Source organism: Elgaria multicarinata, chromosome 1 (assembly GCF_023053635.1).
Source record: "Elgaria multicarinata webbii isolate HBS135686 ecotype San Diego chromosome 1, rElgMul1.1.pri, whole genome shotgun sequence".
Classification (NCBI taxonomy): Eukaryota; Metazoa; Chordata; class Lepidosauria; order Squamata; family Anguidae; genus Elgaria; species Elgaria multicarinata.
Window position 1 is genome coordinate 219,634,723 of NC_086171.1, and position 16,351 is coordinate 219,651,073.

Consider the following 16,351-nt stretch of genomic DNA (forward strand, 5'->3'; position numbering starts at 1 on the left):
ATCCAGGGTTGCCTCCCCTTCAATGACCACATAGTTGCACATCCAACAGGGCTGCTCTACACTGTGAGAGTCTGGGGTGGGCAAGGCCCCCAAAGCCAAAGATACACGAAGTATAAATTTAAACAAATAAAACCTGCAAGGTACCTAACTATACTTGTGAAAGAAGATGGCTCCTTTCCCCCAAATCACTGGGAATTCATTCACCTTCAAGTTCTCAGGGGAGACTCGGCTGCTTGTGATGGCACTGAGCTGCAGGAATTCCTCCAGGCGTCCCACCCGGCCTGCCCCCGCCTCTCCCTCCCTCTTCCCTGAGCAAGCTGTATTTACCAGATGGAGTCCTGTCCAATCTTGAGGCTCTTTCCTGAGGGGTCATAGTATTTATCAATGCTGAGGTTCCTGTCTACATCGTGAGCAGAATTGAAGTTTGTGATCAAGCGTGTCGGGATCCCCAGACATCTCAGAACTGGAAGAGAGGGAAGTGGATCGGTATGGCTGGGCTCCGCCAGGGATCGCCCAGTTCCTCCCATGCCTGCGGGGCCCTGAGCATCCCCACGCTGCCGTGACCAGCCTACCTGTGCCTGCCACCCCTGCAAAGACCCAGCACTGGCCATACCGAACTGGCCTGTAGTTGTTCTGGGACCAATTCCTGAGGATGGCCACGCTTCCGTCCCACCTGGAGGGGTTCTCGTGGTGAGTAAAGTCCTCGCTCCACTTGCCCTCCAGCACGCCATTGTCATTGTCGTTGCCGTTGATCTGGAGTGTGAGAGACGCAGTGAGTGAACAGCAGGGGCGTGTGGCACAGGGGGGCTGGCCGGGCCTTTTGCGCCGCCTGGGGCCTCAGGGGAGCCCTGGGGCGGGGCTGGATTGGTCTTACCATGGAGCTGACCACGCGGCCCACATATCTTGGATCGCTTCTACGGGACGTGTCGCCAGCCGGGTCTTGGCGGTGGTAGAGGCTCAGATCCAGAAGCAGAAGACAGAGGTTGAGGATGTTCTCTTGAAACTGAAGGCAGACAAGGCAGACGTGCTCAGGGCCAGAAGGTGGCCAGGGAGGGGGGAGGCCCTGCCCGCCCCCTCCTCCCCCGAGCCAGCTGGGCATCACTCAGGCCTCCATCGACACCTGGATGAGAGTGCTTCGGTTAGCCAAGAGGGGGAGCAAGGCCTGTCGGCCCGTGGACTGGGCCACGTTGCAGCAAGGGGACGTGGAATGCAAGGGCAAGGCCAAAAGCTATCAGTGGCGTTGCAAGTGGGCAAGCCCCCTGCCCTGAGCCTACCCGCCGTGCGTTTGCCCCGCCTCTGCGGTCTGTACCCCAGGGGCTCTCGCTGGGACACAGACAAGGCATTCCATCCGGACATGAGGAAGATGGGCCTAGGTAGGTGGCCCTTTGAGCCGCAGCATCCGCGGGGGGCAGCCATGTTCCTGCCAGCGCTCCTGGGTGCCTCAGGACCATGCCGTAGCATCTTGAGCCTTCTGAACTGGCTCGGCACCACACAAAAACAGGAGCAGTGGGGTTGGGGCCGTATCCTGCTGGCCCTTGCAGAGACAGGAGCCTTCCCTTCAGGAGGCACATGGCTGTTCCAGGCCAGATACAGCCCCCATGACGTGCCGCTCTCTTGCTAGACTTGGCTGTTCGTTCAGCTAAGAGGAGATCAAAACCCGCACGTGCCCAAGCCAGTCCTTGTGCAGAGGGATGCAACTCACGGGGAGTCTTGTGGCATCCTCAAGACTAACCCATATATGATGGCAGCCCATTTCATCAGATGCACGAGCTACAGGTACTTATACACATGTGGTTGGGCCGGGGCGGATGTAAACCTTGAATCAGAGCAGAAGGAATTGAAATGTCGAACGTACAGGCCGTGAGAAAGGCATTGCAGCGGCCATTCACGAGACAGGTGTTGGGTGGTAACACCAACATCCCTGCGTTGGTGAGCTGATCAAAACAAACCAACAAAAAACCTCTTCTGCTATCAAAGCCACAGGGAATAGAGTTCAGTGTCTTGGTGAATTGTAGCTGAGCTCCTTTTGGCTCCTTTGCTCCAGAATGGCCACCGGCAGGCTGGAGAGGGTCCGGCAGGCAAAAGTGTTTCTGACCCTGATGTCAGAATTGTGTCCTTGTATTCTTCTGTGTGTGTGAACATACTTATAACTCAGGGGAGCATTTCCAGCATCTAATGAAAAAGACGCCACAGGAGCTTCTGCCATAATAAGTGTGTTAGTCTTTAAGCTCCCACGGGCTAACTTAACTCCCACTCTGGAAAAAGGTATGAGAACGGCTCAGAAAAGGGTGGTGCCTTTCCTAAACTCGTCCCTGGCCCAGAAGCTCTTCCAGCCCCATTTACTCTGTTTCTGCTCCTATGAATGATTTTGCTGCTAGAAGAATCAGGCGGAGGAAGACGGGACCCCCCTAAGCCACCCCCCTCCTATGCCCTCTCCCAGTGGGGGCCGTGGCTGAGGCTGAGCTCTCCACTCCCAAGCTCTGGTGCTGTGCCACTTAATCCCTCTTTGCAGCCCTTGGGGGTCCTGTAGCCCCCAAGCCTGCCCTTTAGCACCCCAGAGCCTGAAATCCTTTGCCCGTCGGTTGCTTACAGCCCGTGGCAGTCATTGGGGGCTACGCAGCCCTCCGTCCCACTGGGGGGCCCACCGAGGCATCACACACTGACCTGGCCAAAGTACCATCCGCGCGCTTGGATATAGTTGGCGTTTCCCACGAAGATGATCCCGTTTTCATTCAGTATATACTCTTGCCGGTCAGCCTCATTTGCTATATGGACAAGATCCCCTGTTGAGCAGAGGGTGGCAGTTAGAGGGCGCTGCGCCATCCTTGGCCCAAAGCAGGATTGGGCCTTGGCAAGCCATGCAGGCAGGGAGCAAAACCCCACTCCTCGGGCTTCCTGCGCTGCTCCACTTGCCAACGTGCAGCATGTGGCCCTTCTGCATGTATGCAAAGCCCAAGGAAAGACGTGGGCTCAGCCACGGTGTCCGGCAAGCCACGAGATGGTGGAGCCAGAGATGCTATGGGCAAGCATGGCTCTAGAGAGAACGACTGCGAGGAGTACACACAGAGCTCCATCAGAAGGCGTGGGGGGAATCACGCTTCCCTACCGTCGCTTCTCGGCCCCCGCTTTCATCGTTTGATACTTCCTCTTTCGAAAGAGGAAGTAAAGAACGTGCACGTGGGCCATTCAGTGGGCTGTTCTGATTGCGCTACTTCTCCTGCACACAGCCGGGGATAATGGCAACTTCCATCTTTAAAAATAAGTTGGACTTAATGGGTTTTTTTTTGTGGCGTGAAGAAGACTAGAAGGGGCGGGAAGCAGACGACATCGTGGATAGGAAAATCCGTGAGTGCCCAGCAACGAGCGTGCAATAAAACGCGCGTCTGATGGAGCTCACAGTATGGATTCATTTATTTACATTTCTGTCCAGAGAAGACGTTTACATGCGTGTGTGTATGTGAGTGTGCGTGCACACGTGTGTGTACGCACATGTGTGACACACAGCATGAGCAGAGCAACACTTTTGACTTCTCATTGGGCAAATTGGCTTTTCTGTGAAGTTTGTCATCCAGTTCTAAACAGTTACTTGGGAAAAGGTTCTTTGTCTGATTAGAGCCTCTTTGCCCACGTAAGTTCAGGGCAGGGGTGGGCAGGTTCTTGCAGTGACATCTGCTGTGGTCATTTGGAGACAGCGCCAGAGGGCTTCTGCCAGTGGGCGGGAGGCAGGGACACGTTGGCCTGCCGTGGTCCCGGCGGCTGACATGGCCAGGCAGGCGACGTGGGTGGGGGGGCTTCCCAGCTGAGCAGCGCAAAGGTGTTTGGGGGAAAGGGATGCATCCAGGGCAGGTCTACGGATCCCCAGCACAACTTAGGAGGAGGAAGCAGCAGCCAGTGCTCACGGCAGGGCCCCGCTTCTTCATACCTGCACCTGGGTGCTCTACCCACTCTTCCCAGCCAGGCACAGGCTGCTGGGCTCCCCCTTCTCTCCCTCCCTCCCTCCACAAGCCCCGGTCACGGCACTGGGCTGCCATTTGCCAAGGGATGGAGGAGGCCTCCTCTAACGCTGGGGTTGGTGAGAAGTCCCATGCAAAGGGGGCTGTGATCCAAAGCCCCTCCCGTTGGTCATAACAGCTGGAGAGAAATGGGAGCCTTTCTTTTTAAAAAGGGCAAACCAGAATTGGAGTGGGCGGAGGCGAGGGGTGGGGGTGGAATTGGAAGACCAGTCTTTGCCTTCCAGGGCCTCCTCGTTCAGCCTCTCTCCAGATGCCTCTGGGAGGTTCATGAGCGAGCGCCATCCCATAATGAGGAGTCACACCCTTGGCTCTACTTCTGAGCCTAGGGGCTTCTTCAGGGGTGGGAGGGGAGAATCACATTTCCCTTTGAATCCTGACTCTGAGAAGAAAGAGGAGGTAAACAAAAACCACGTGGCCCATTCAGTGGGCGTTTTTTTCACGCTGCTTATCCTGCACACTGCAGGAAAGCAGCACGTTTCGCTTTCCCCTCCAAAATGGGATTTACTGAGATCTATTTTGTGACGGAAAGAAGCCCAGAAGGGGCAGGAGACGCATGGGTGGTGGACGGCGGCGTCCCAAAAGGGCCCACCACAAATTGTGAGTGAGCATGCGATAAAACGCTCGCCTGATGGCGGCTCTCTAAGAAAGGCTACTTAACGCTGCCTCATCACCCTTCCTATCAGGCAAGGACAGGCAGAGGCCCTTGGGAAGCCCACCTGTTCCGCTGGACGTCTTCACTGGGAGAAGAAGTGCTTCCCAGAGCCCTGCCAGGGCTTGGTCCCACGCATCAATGAGCCAAAGGAAAAAGGAGGTCTGGATGACCTCCCTTGGGGCCAGGGGAAAACCCAGGCCTGTGGGACCAGGTCCAGGTGCCTCTCTCTCACACACACACGGCAGCTCCTCCACTGACTGGGAAGCAATCCTCAGCCAGGAGCCACCTCTGGCCATGAGCCAGAGAGCTGTGGAAAGGAGCCTGCGGCATGAAGGCCTCCAGAAGCTCCACGTGATCGCTCTGCATAGATCTGTTTCCTCGGCCGCCCACGGCACAAGCAAGAGCGATGAGGAGAACCCAAGCCAAGGGGCGGCAGCTCTCTTCTGCCACGGGAGGCGTGAGGCGCTTCCAGATGAGGCTTTCAGCCTGCCGTCTCACAGCCTCATTCGTGGAATTTGGGGGGGGGGGGATCCAGACGACAATGACACGTTCCATTTGCAGCCCTCCCATGTTTTCCCACCACATTTTGCCTCCTCCTTTTTTGGTAAGAAAAATGCTGTGCTAAGGAAGCAAAGGAAGAGAGGCTGTACCAGAGGCCTTGGGATGGTTGGGGCTGGGCCAGGAGAGCGGCCTGCGTCTGGAAGCAGCTGTTAGGAACTGTGAGGGATCTGATGAGGAGGAGTCTGGGGAGGAAGAGCCGCAGGCTGGACCCAGTACCAGCATGGCTGGGCAGCAGCCAGCAGAGGCTCCCTCCAGCTCAGCCTTAGAGGAAGAGCAGACAAACATCTTACCGGTGCCATCGTTCAAACAACAAAGGGCGGAGAAGGAGGTGTTACGCAGATCCAAGCGTATTGCTACTAAACGCCAGATAAACCGGGAACAGCTGTGATTCTGGGCTTGGGTATTTAAGGAACAGTGCGCAGGCCAGGATCTGGTCAGACTTAATCTGGTTTGCCTGAGAAAGCTCTGGACCTTGAAACCTTGGCCTTGTCGTGTTTCTGCTATACCGGTTGGACTACGGACTTCTGGGACTCTGTGACTCTCTCCTGCCCTTTGGAACTCGGACTGGCTTTGTGGACTTTCGTGACCCTCTCTCTTTCGTGACCCTTTATGACAACTGCATGGATTTATGGACTGGCTTTGACTTCGGCGTAAGCACAGAAAGACTGTTCTGTTTCTTTATGTTTGAACTGTGTGAGAAATACAAATTAAGTGTTATCTCTTCATTTGGTGTGTTTGCTGGTACCTGGCGGTCTTCCCAGTCTGGGCAAACAGCCCATGTAGATAAGTTAAAAAGTGGCTGGTTGCGAAGCCGCTTCCTCAGGACAGCAGCACCCACATCCCCTTGCAGTGGCAGGAGGGGCAGACACACGCAGCGGATCTTACCTGTGCACCAGGGGTTAAAGAGCAGAACGAACTGCCCCAGGAACCGGGTTTGCACCTGGTTGCCACAGGCCACCTGCAGGCTGAGCTTGTAGCGCCCGACGGCGGCCGTGGCGGGGCTGACCATGGAGAAGTTCACGTAGTTGGAGTCGCTGGATCCTCGGACCGCACTCCAGGCGCCTCCGACCAGCGCATTGGAGAGGGAGAACACAGTCCTGGTGTGGTAGGATTCGGAAGGGGCTTTCCCTGTGGGTCAGAGCGGAGGCAAAGAAGGTGGCTCTGGTTTGAGTGGCCAGAGCATGAGAAGACCCAGGCCCTCTCCAGGTCTTCTGACTGTCCCCCCGCCCCACCGCCAGAGTGCTGTGTGGAGGGCTTGGTGATCATGAAGACCCAGCATGGGGCTGGGGCGGGGTGTGCTTGTGTGCCCAGCTCTATCTCTTGCCCTCCACACAAGATCCCCAATTTGGGCCCGCTGGTGCCACCACCAGAGAGAGCATGTTGGCCACAACCGTGACAGCGTTGCAAACGAGCCTTGGTGGTGGTGGGGGGGGCAATTTAAGTCTGTCCAGCTTATGGGGGCAGAAGCTTTCAGGGACTCCGCTTTGGAGCCAGGGGTTTCCCCAGCCATGGTGGAATGCACAATGCCCTGGCAGACAAGGCCATGGGCCGTCTTGTGAGGGAGGCGAAGGAGGGGGCGGTGGACATTACCTGTCTCTGCAACGAAAGCGAAGGACTGCTGTGGCTGAGGAGGCATGTTGAAGTACACAGTGAAGTCGAACACCTGCCCGCGGCGGACCACCAGATCTGTGCAGGCAAAGCGGTTGGTGCGATGCGCCCCCGCGTTGACCGTGACCTGCCAGTTGATGTGTGTTGGTGTCAGAACTGTGAAAAGAGCACCGCAACAACCTCCATACACAAGTGGCACACCAGGAAGAGGCCTGCCTGGCTCAGAGAAGCCGCCCCTGCTCCCCTCCCGCCCCTGGCCCAGCGTCAGCATCTCCTCCTCCTCCTCCTCCTCCTCTCCACACCTTCCTGCCCCCCCCGGAGGGGGCCACCTCTTTGGCGGCCAGACGAGGTGGCCAGATGGACGCAGCGGCCCTGTCACCAGGTTATTATTATTATTATTTATTTATATATAGCTTACGACGACGACAGGAACCCGATTGATGAATCAACAGATATCCCATCCTTCAAAGATCTGCTTTTACAGGGGCACCTTAAATCATTTGATTAAATTAACGCCGTAAATACAAAACCCAGAACAGAAATCAATCAGCAGATAAGGCAGCATAAGAGCACATCAAGCTCAGGGCTCAAAATGTTTTTTTTTTTTTTTTATTATTATTATTATTATTATTATTATTATTATAGAAGGAAGGAAGGAAGGAAGGAAGGAAGGAAGGAAGGAAGGGGGACTAGGCATAACTCGCCTCATAGAATCATAGAATCATAGAATAGCAGAGTTGGAAGGGGCCTATAAGGCCATCGAGTCCAACCCCCTGCTCAATGCAGGAATCCACCCTAAAGCATCCTTGACAGATGGTTGTCCAGCTGCCTCTTGAAAGCCTCTAGTGTGGGAGAGCCCACAACATCCCTAGGTAACTGATTCCATTGTTGTATTGCTCTACAGTTTATCGTACTGATAAACAAATGGTCAAAGAACGCCTAGTAATGAAGGAGCTAGCAGAAGAACTCTCAGAACCTTTGTCTATTATCTTTGCAAAATCATGGAAGACGGGTGAGGTGCCGGACGACTGGAGGAGGGCTAACGTTGTCCCTATCTTCAAAAAGGGAAAAAAGAAGGAACCTGGGAACTACAGACCAGTCAGTCTGACATCCATCCCTGGGAAAATTCTGGAGCAGATTATAAAGAAGTCAATCTGTAAACACCTTGAAATCAATGCGGTGATCACTAGAAGCCAACATGGATTTGTCAGGAACAAGTCCTGTCAGACAAATTTGATCTCATTTTTTGATCGGGTAACCTCCCTTGTGGACTGTGGGAATGCTGTGGATGTCATATATCTTGACTTCAGCAAAGCTTTTGACAAAGTGCCCCATGATATTCTGATTAACAAACTAGCTAAAAGTGGGCTAGATGGAACAACTATTAGGTGGATTCACAGTTGGCTACAGAATTGGACTCAAAGAGTACTTATCAATGGAAACTTCTCAAACCGGGGAGAGGCAACGAGTGGGGTACCGCAGGGCTCAGTCCTGGGCCCAGTGCTCTTCAACATTTTTATTAATGATTTGGATGAGGGGGTGCAGGGAACACTTTATCAAATTTGCAGATGACACAAAATTGGGTAGGATAGCGAATACCCTGGAAGACAGAAAGAAACTTCAAAGACATCTTGATAGGCTGGAGTGCTGGGCTGAAAACAACAGAATGTAATTTAATAGGGATAAATGCCAAGTTCTACATTTACAAAATGTAGGATAGAATGTTGGTTGGAGGATAGAAAGGGAGAGGATATAGAATGGAAATTAGAAAATATATATTTTTAGAGATTATGCAAAGAAATGGGGGGAAGAAATAGAGAACCCCCTTTTAAAAAATCACTGGGAAATATGGTGATTATATAAAAAGGACCTACTTCCGAGTATTTCACCAATATCACCAGTGATAATGATGAGGAACTTTCCAGAAAATTTTAAAAAAAGAGTTGGGAAAAAGTTTAAAAGAAGGAAAACTAACGAAGTTAAAAGATTGGTTAGAAAGAATGAAAACTAGGGAAGAAATAAAGGAGAGATTAAAAGAGGGAAATATATCATGGTTAAATTATATTAAATTAGAACAGTGGACGAAGAAATGATTAAATGATAATGGAGAGTGTAGAGGAATTACGAAGTTTGAGGAACTGATTTTTAAAAAAGAAAATGAGAAAAAAGAAAACAAATCAATAAAAGGTTTAACAAGTGAAATATATAGAATATTAGTGGAAAAGGGAGAGACGGAAAGTGTAGGTAAGATGGTATGAGAAACTGACTTGAAGGAACAAATAGGGCAACAGAGTTGGAAAGGGATATGGAAACAACGAGTGTTGAGGAATATGTCCGTGAGGATAAAAGAAAATTATTACAAGCTTGTCTGGAGGTGGTACCTAACCCCAGTGAAATAAAATAAAATAAATAAGATGAATTCAGCAATATGTTGGAGAGGTTGTCAAGAGAAAGGAACGTATTTACATATGTGGTGGGAATGTGAATATGTACAAAAATTATGGAAAATGGTGTTTAAAGAGATAAAATAAATTTTAGGAATGGAGATTGAAGAGACACCTACTGTGGCATTACTATCAGTTTATGGAGAACTGAATTGTAATCAAGAGACAAAAGAATTGACAACGAATTTGTTAACAGCAGCAAGACTAATGATATCTAGGAACTGGAAGGTTCAAGGGGATTGTCATATAGAAGATTGGTATAAAGAAATATGGGCTATTGCTATTAATGATAAATTAACATGTAACATGAAAGTTAGAAGAGGAATGATAAAAACAAATGATTTTGAAGGAATATGGAAACAGTTTTTAGAATTTGTATTACTAAAGGGGAGAGGGGAAACACCTCCAGAGGAAGTAATGAAATTTTGGAAATATGAATAAGATCCCGGGGTTGGAGGGAGCACACTTATGTTAATTATGTTATGTTAAATGGAATTAAGTTAGAACATATCTTTATTAAAGTGTTTACTTTATATTATTGTGTATTATGGGGCATTGTTTTATATTGTATTGTTTGGATGTTTTAAAAATAAAAAATATTAAAAAAAAAAGATTTGTTTCTGACAAATCCATGTTGGCTTCTAGTAATCACTGCATGAATTTCAAGGTGTTTACAGATTGACTTCTTTATAATCTGCTCCAGAATTTTCCCAGGGATGGATGTCAGACTGACTGGTCTGTAGTTCCCAGGTTCCTCCTTTTTGCCCTTTTTGAAGATAGGGACAACGTTAGCCCTCCTCCAGTCGTCCGGCACCTCACCCGTCTTCCATGATTTTGCAAAGATAATAGACAAAGGTTCTGAGAGTTTTTCCGCTAGCTCCTTCATTACTCTAGGACGCAGTTCATCGGGCCCTGGAGATTTGAACTCATTCAAAGAATTATTATTATTATTATTATTATTATTATTATTATTATTATTATTTATTTATATAGCACCATCAGTGTACATGGTGCTGTACAGAGTAAAACAGTAAATAGCAAGACCCTGCCGCATAGGCTTACAATCTAATAAAATCATAGTAAAACAATAAGGAGGGGAAGAGAATGCAAACAGGTACAGGGTAGGGTAAGCAGGCACAGGGTAGGGTAAAACTAACAAGAAATTAGGTGTTCTTTGACCATTTGTTTATCAATCTCAAACTGCAATCCTGCCCCCTCAACTTCTGCTTCACTTTTTCCAGGGGGGTCAAAGACCCGCTTTTGGGAGAAGACTGAGGCAAAGTAGGAATTGAGCACTTCAGCCTTTTCTTTTTCATCTGTTATCAATTTGCCATCCTCATTAAGCAGTTGAACCACCATTTCTTTCCTCTGTCTTTTACTACTCACGTATCTGAAGAAAGCCTTTTTATTGCTTTTAGCATCCGTCGCTAATCTCAGCTCATTCACAGCTTTAGCCTTCCTGACGCCATTTTGGCACTTCTGCGCCACCTGTCTGTACTCTTCTTTTGTAGCCTGGCCTTCCTTCCACTTCCTATATGTATCCCTTTTTGTTTTCAGGTTGTTTCTAAGCTTTTTGTGGAGCCACATTGGTTTCCTCTGTTGTCTTCTAGAGGAAGACAACAGTCTCAATTCCACTTAGCAGAGGTGTGAGGGGTCGCCGGTGCCAGGCAGCGATTCCGCCCACCCCTCACCACGCCTTTGTTGAGTGAAGGAAGAGGAAAGGTTGCCGCAATCTGGCTAAGGGTGCTGCTGTTGTTGATTCCCCTCCCCCCTCACTAAACATAATTTTCAAAATTTACATTACCTAATAATAATAATGGGGAAGCTTTGACAGATTATACCACTGAGTGAATCCATGTGTCTGGAAAACTGACAGGCGGCACAGGCAAGATGAAAGGCACCCTGACGCTGGGTCAGACCCGAGGGGCCCTCTCTCGGCCAGCAGTCTAGTTTCCCACAGTGGCCCCCAGGAGAAGCCCCCAAGGAGGACAGCGGCAACCGCCGCCCTCCCCGCTGCTCCTGCTGCCCAGCCCAGGTCCAAACCAGGCTGCTGGAAGAGGCCCTGGGGCTTCCTTCCCCAGGGGAGCTTGCCCAGGGCCTCTCCTCCTGGCCCTCTCCTGGCCATGGCAGCGAGAGCCCCGGCCAGCTGCCCTGCTTTGCCCCACAGGTGGAGGGGATTGGGCCCCTTGAGGTGCCTGAAGTGTGCGTGTGCACATGTTGACAGCATGCTCAAGGCTGGGCCTCCCCCTGTGCTCAGGGCCCCCCTCCACAGCATCCTGGAGGGCACATGCTCGAGCCCCCCACGGTTGGGCTGAAGCTCGGGGAGACAGAGGGGGCTTCTCCTTGCTGGGTTTCTGCTGCTTAGACCTAGACCTGGCAAATCTGACCATGAATAGGGAAGGTGGCAAGATGATGATTCACGAGGGCGGGAGGGAGGGAGATCAAAGGTGGAATTGGCCAGGAAATGCTCTGCTGTGTTTAAAGGAGCAAACCTCAGGCAGGCAGAACCTGCTTTAATGTTGGGGCCGCACAGGTGGGGCTCCCAGGGTCAGCGCAGCGCAGCACGGCTTAAAGCGGGCGAAGGCCAAGCCCCCGCAGCGTGTGCAGCCACCCATCTCCCTCCCTGCAGGACCCGAGGGCTCGGCTCCCCATCTGAGGGCAAAGGTGAAAGGGTGGGTGGGGCACGTCTTGGTCAAGGGGTCCCATGTGGGAGCTGGGCTGGGGGGTTAATGGCCAGAAAAATGGGGACACCCCCTGGGGGCATTGGGATGCCGGCAGGCTGCATTTATGCCTGTGGTTTCTGTCCTGTCTTTCAGACAAAAGTGATGCTCAAGGCAGCTGGCAATAAAATCCAGACTAAAAAAACCTTAATGAAAACATAGCATAAAAACAAATGGCCTAAAAACACAACAATAAAAAGCATGTAGCATATGCTGATGAGCTGGGAGGTCTGAAGGCAGATGTCAAATGTGGCAGGGGCTGGGGGGGGAAGAGGTGGTTCCAGGCACCCGGGGTGTTTGGGAGGAGGGACATCGTGCCACCATCCCTCCTGCACTGCAGGGAGCTGCCTCGCTGGGGAGACCCGAGCTGGGCCCTGGTCAGGAGGCTCCCGCTGGGCACCCAACAGGGGCCACTGGCACCCTGAGTGCAAAGAGACTCGGGCAGGGGAACGGGGGGCACAGAGGAAGAGCAGGGCACCCCGGAAATCACGGTGCCAAAGGGGAAGTCCACACGAAAGCCTGCCTCCCTCTTACCTCCCCCGCCCCACCCCCGCCCCTACCCCAACCTCGCCAGGATCCCAGAACGAATGCAGCATGACCAACACGCGGCAGGGGGGAGAGTCGGGCTGAGGGAGGGAGGCACGTGCATCCATCCCAAACTCACAGGCCATCGCGGTGTCTCCTCTTCAGCAGGGCCAGGGGGCTCTATTGCATGTTCCTCGCTGCTCTCCTGCTCCGCGCTGAGCCGGGTGTGATGTGAGGCCGTCACCGCTGCTGATCCCTATAAAAGTATCCAAGTGCAATTAGCCAGTTCCTATCATCTGTGGCTACTCAGCACCAATTTTCCTGTTCAAAGGAAGGTGCAGCCGTGGGCGGAGAGCCATCCCTGTTTACTCAGAGGAAGCACATTCTCTTGCATAGGGATGACATACAAGACTTCTTCCTCTGTGGAATTCCAAGGCAAAGAGTCAACCCCAAAATGAGGAAATAGCTGGGGAGGCACAAAACTCAGGAGGAAAAGGGAGCCCGGCCCCTGCCTCCGCTGCTGCTTGATGGAGATTCCCGTCTTGCAGGCTGCACAAGTCCACCCAGACACCTTTGCCAATGGCCTTCCTGCTTTTCCACATGTGTTGCACCCTACTTGCCTTCTGCCCTTCCTCCAAGGAGCTCGGGATGCTGCTCTTGATGTGACCCCATTTGTTCCACACCCAAGCCCCATGAGATAGCAAAGGCCAAGACTGACGTTTATGGCCCAGGGGCAACTAGGCCGTATTGATGGCCACCCCTTCTCAGCAGACCTGCTCGCTTTGGCCTGTGGTGCCACGTCCGAAACGCACCCACCACGGCCACCGCCCCCCCTCTTCTCCTTGTCATGGCTTGGAGAGAGCACCTTGGACAGCAGAGGCTGCCCCGCCTCTCAGGTGAGAGGAACCGATATTGCTCAAAACAGTGATGTGTGTCTGGAAAGTGAGCAACTTTTTGCTGGGCGTATTTTGTTCTCCCGACCTCTCCAGCGACCCTGGTGGGTTCGTGACAAGAATGTCTTCCAGGCTTTGGTTTCAAAAAGAACAATTTAGGAAAATGTGAAGCTGCAGCATCCCTTTCCCTGGGGAAGACGTGGCTAATCGAGGTCCGCTTTAAGGAAGGCTCCGATGACATGGCCCTGTCCCACTGTTGGCCATGCGGCCCTTCTAGGGCCCTGAGGCTTCCTCCTAAGTTCTCCAACCTCTTGGGCCCACATGCCGTATCGCCTGACTCGGGGCCTTTCTCAGGGCATTGGGATCATTTGTGCAACCAGAGGTTCAGTCCGTTTGTATCAACGACACGCTGGAGCTCAGTCTTTCTTTTACTCTCTGGCTTTGGAGCTTTGCACAGCATCAGCCGCAATGTCCATTGCTCCCATTGCGCTACCACCATCTGCTGACATCACCAAGCCACAGGGGTGCACAGCCCCCTCCCCCTCTATTGTCAGGCACGGGAGAGACCAGGGAGCTGCCCTTCTCCCCCCCCCCCTGCGTGACTGCATGAGAGTGCTGCCTGGGGCATCCCCACGCTGGCGTCCTGATAGGACACTCACCGCTTTCTGCTGTCGCTTGCGCTGAACCTGCTGGTTGTGCTGAGGTAGCTGAGATGCTTTGCGTGACACCGGCCAGCTCCGCTGCCTGCTCAGGAGTCTCGGGTGTTGCTTCGTCACAGCTTGTTCCACTCCTTCATTACGAGGTGTGATACGGGGTAATTAATCCCGGCGCCCTTCCAGTTTTGGGGCTCCTCAAAGCCACCAGCTCTGCCTTTCGTGCACCAGAGAGCTTGACCCCCCCCCCCCGCACACACCCCTTTGCTGCTGGCGGCCATGCTGGTCCCAGCCCAGAATTCCCCTCCCATTCCAGGCAGGTTTTCTGTGCAGATGTTATCTGCCTGGCTCGACTTTCCAGTTTACAGCTTCAGCTGGTGAGGTGCATCCTTGTTTATTTCCTCCCTTCTTCAGAGGGAAATGTGCCACCGCTTGAGCAATGCTGTTCCTCATTCCCCACCCAATTTAATGGTCCTGATGTTGATCGCTGTCCTAGGCAAGAGGAAGTTACCTGCTTTGACATATTCTCTGAGTCACAGAATGCCGAGGAGATGCGTAAGCCTGCTCATTCCGCCGTGAATGTGGCCCTCAGCCAAGCTTCCACTTAATTTCCCCCTTGCCTCCCGCTCCACCCCACCGGAGGACTTCCAGCTTCCTTCCCCCTTCTCTGGCAGGCTCCAGTTTCCAGGCTCTCTGACGCCACCTGCAATTACCTGGGGATGAGCCACCTTCCTTCTTTCTCTGCTCCAGGGAGGAAGCCGGGGAGGGAGGACTCCTAGTGCTACTCATCTTTTCCACCCATCTTTTCCTCCTTAAAGTTTTTTTGCGTTTGTGGAAGGAGAAAAGATGGAAGAAGTGGTGGGAAAACATGGGGTGGTGCTGGTTTACAAGTAGGAGATGATGTTGCCCGGACCTCTCATAAAACCCTGTGAATGAGGCAGGGCAATTGCACAATAAAAGCCTCATCTGGAAACACCCTTTGCATTCCGCCTCCTGCAAGCCCTGGGAACGGCAGAGAACCCCTTAGGCAGGGCCGTCACGAACAGGCAGAGGTCACTGGGGGCTTCATCGGCTCTCTTGGAGTCATCGGGTTACTGACTGACTGCCATCGCATGTGCACACATCCAAGGCCAACACCTCAACCCTGATCTGCACAGAGACCTGGCAAAAACTGGTTGCACCTGGTGGGTGATGCGTTCCAAATGCTTCAGGACAGGTGGGCCCTGCAACAAAGTGTTGCAGAGCATCATCACCTCCTAAGAGGCAAAGGCACTTTGCCGCTAGTGGGTCGGTTAATCCTTGGATGTGAAAAGCTTCTTCGTTTAGGGGATGGACCTTCACAGAGGCGCTTCTGAAGCCAGCTGTAAGCCTGGCTGCGTTAAGAAGGAGCATGCTTAGAGTTATGGACAGAAGCTATGTACAGGAGCTGTGCTCAGGACTGTGACCATGAAGCTCCTTGTTTGAGTCAAGGTGATTAGATGCATGTTAAGATAAAGGAACTAGAGCTATTGCTCAGTAGAATGTTATAAATAGTAAGATTTTTACCGGGTTGAGCAGACCTGTCCCTGGCCCCATATCTAGGGTGACCCTATGGAAAGGAGGACCAGGCTCCTGTATTATTAACAGTTGTTTGAATGCATGAAGCACCTGGTGAAATTCCCTCTTCATCACAGCAGTTAAAGCTGCAGGAGCCCTGCAGGCTTTTGTATCTGGTCACTCTGGTATAGCTCCTGCAGCTTTAACTGTTGTGATAAAGAGGGGATTTCACCAGGTGCTGTATGCATACAAAGGACACCTGCTGAAATTCCCTTTTCAATACAACTGTTAAAGGTACAGGAGCCCAGTACTCCTTTTCATAGGGTCACCCTACCCATGTCTAATTATTATTTTTATTTATTTATTTGTTTATTTATTTATTTATTTATTTATTTATTTATATAGCACCATCAATGTACATGGTGCTGTACTATGCTAATCTCTGCATAGTAATTGAGGGAGGACCTTGGTTGTATAGATTTTTCAGCATACGATCTGCCAAGGGCCCCCTTTAAGTCTCCAAAAGGTTAAACTTATCTTTGCTGTTCTTAGATGCAGAAATGCTTCTCTCTTTATCCGACTAACTCTTTCCCAAACTTGAGCAGGTGTCTCTGAGATTCACCAGGTCAAGAGAGAACACAACGGCTTTAAAGGAGAGACCCCACTCAGGGATAGATCTGCAAAACTTTATCAAGTGTCTTGGGCTTCAAGAATTAACATATAGTTAGTGATTCCTGAAACTTCTC

The 16,351-nt window shown here is 51.7% G+C and overlaps 1 protein-coding gene across 1 annotated transcript in view; it reads right to left on the minus strand.

Moving 5' to 3' along the window:
* Positions 1-14,304, minus strand: part of LOC134413343 (protein-glutamine gamma-glutamyltransferase E-like) — a 35,659-nt gene extending 21,355 nt beyond the window's left edge. The window contains exons 1-8 of the mRNA XM_063147527.1: positions 14,076-14,304; positions 12,663-12,779; positions 6,817-6,990; positions 6,112-6,354; positions 2,665-2,783; positions 875-1,003; positions 573-753; positions 328-463 (exon numbers count right to left, since the gene is read on the minus strand). Coding sequence (XP_063003597.1) covers positions 328-463; positions 573-753; positions 875-1,003; positions 2,665-2,783; positions 6,112-6,354; positions 6,817-6,990; positions 12,663-12,669 — 989 coding nt within the window. The 5' untranslated portion in view covers positions 12,670-12,779; positions 14,076-14,304. The remainder of the gene's footprint in view (positions 1-327; positions 464-572; positions 754-874; positions 1,004-2,664; positions 2,784-6,111; positions 6,355-6,816; positions 6,991-12,662; positions 12,780-14,075) is intronic.
* Between the last annotated feature and the right edge of the window lie 2,047 nt (positions 14,305-16,351).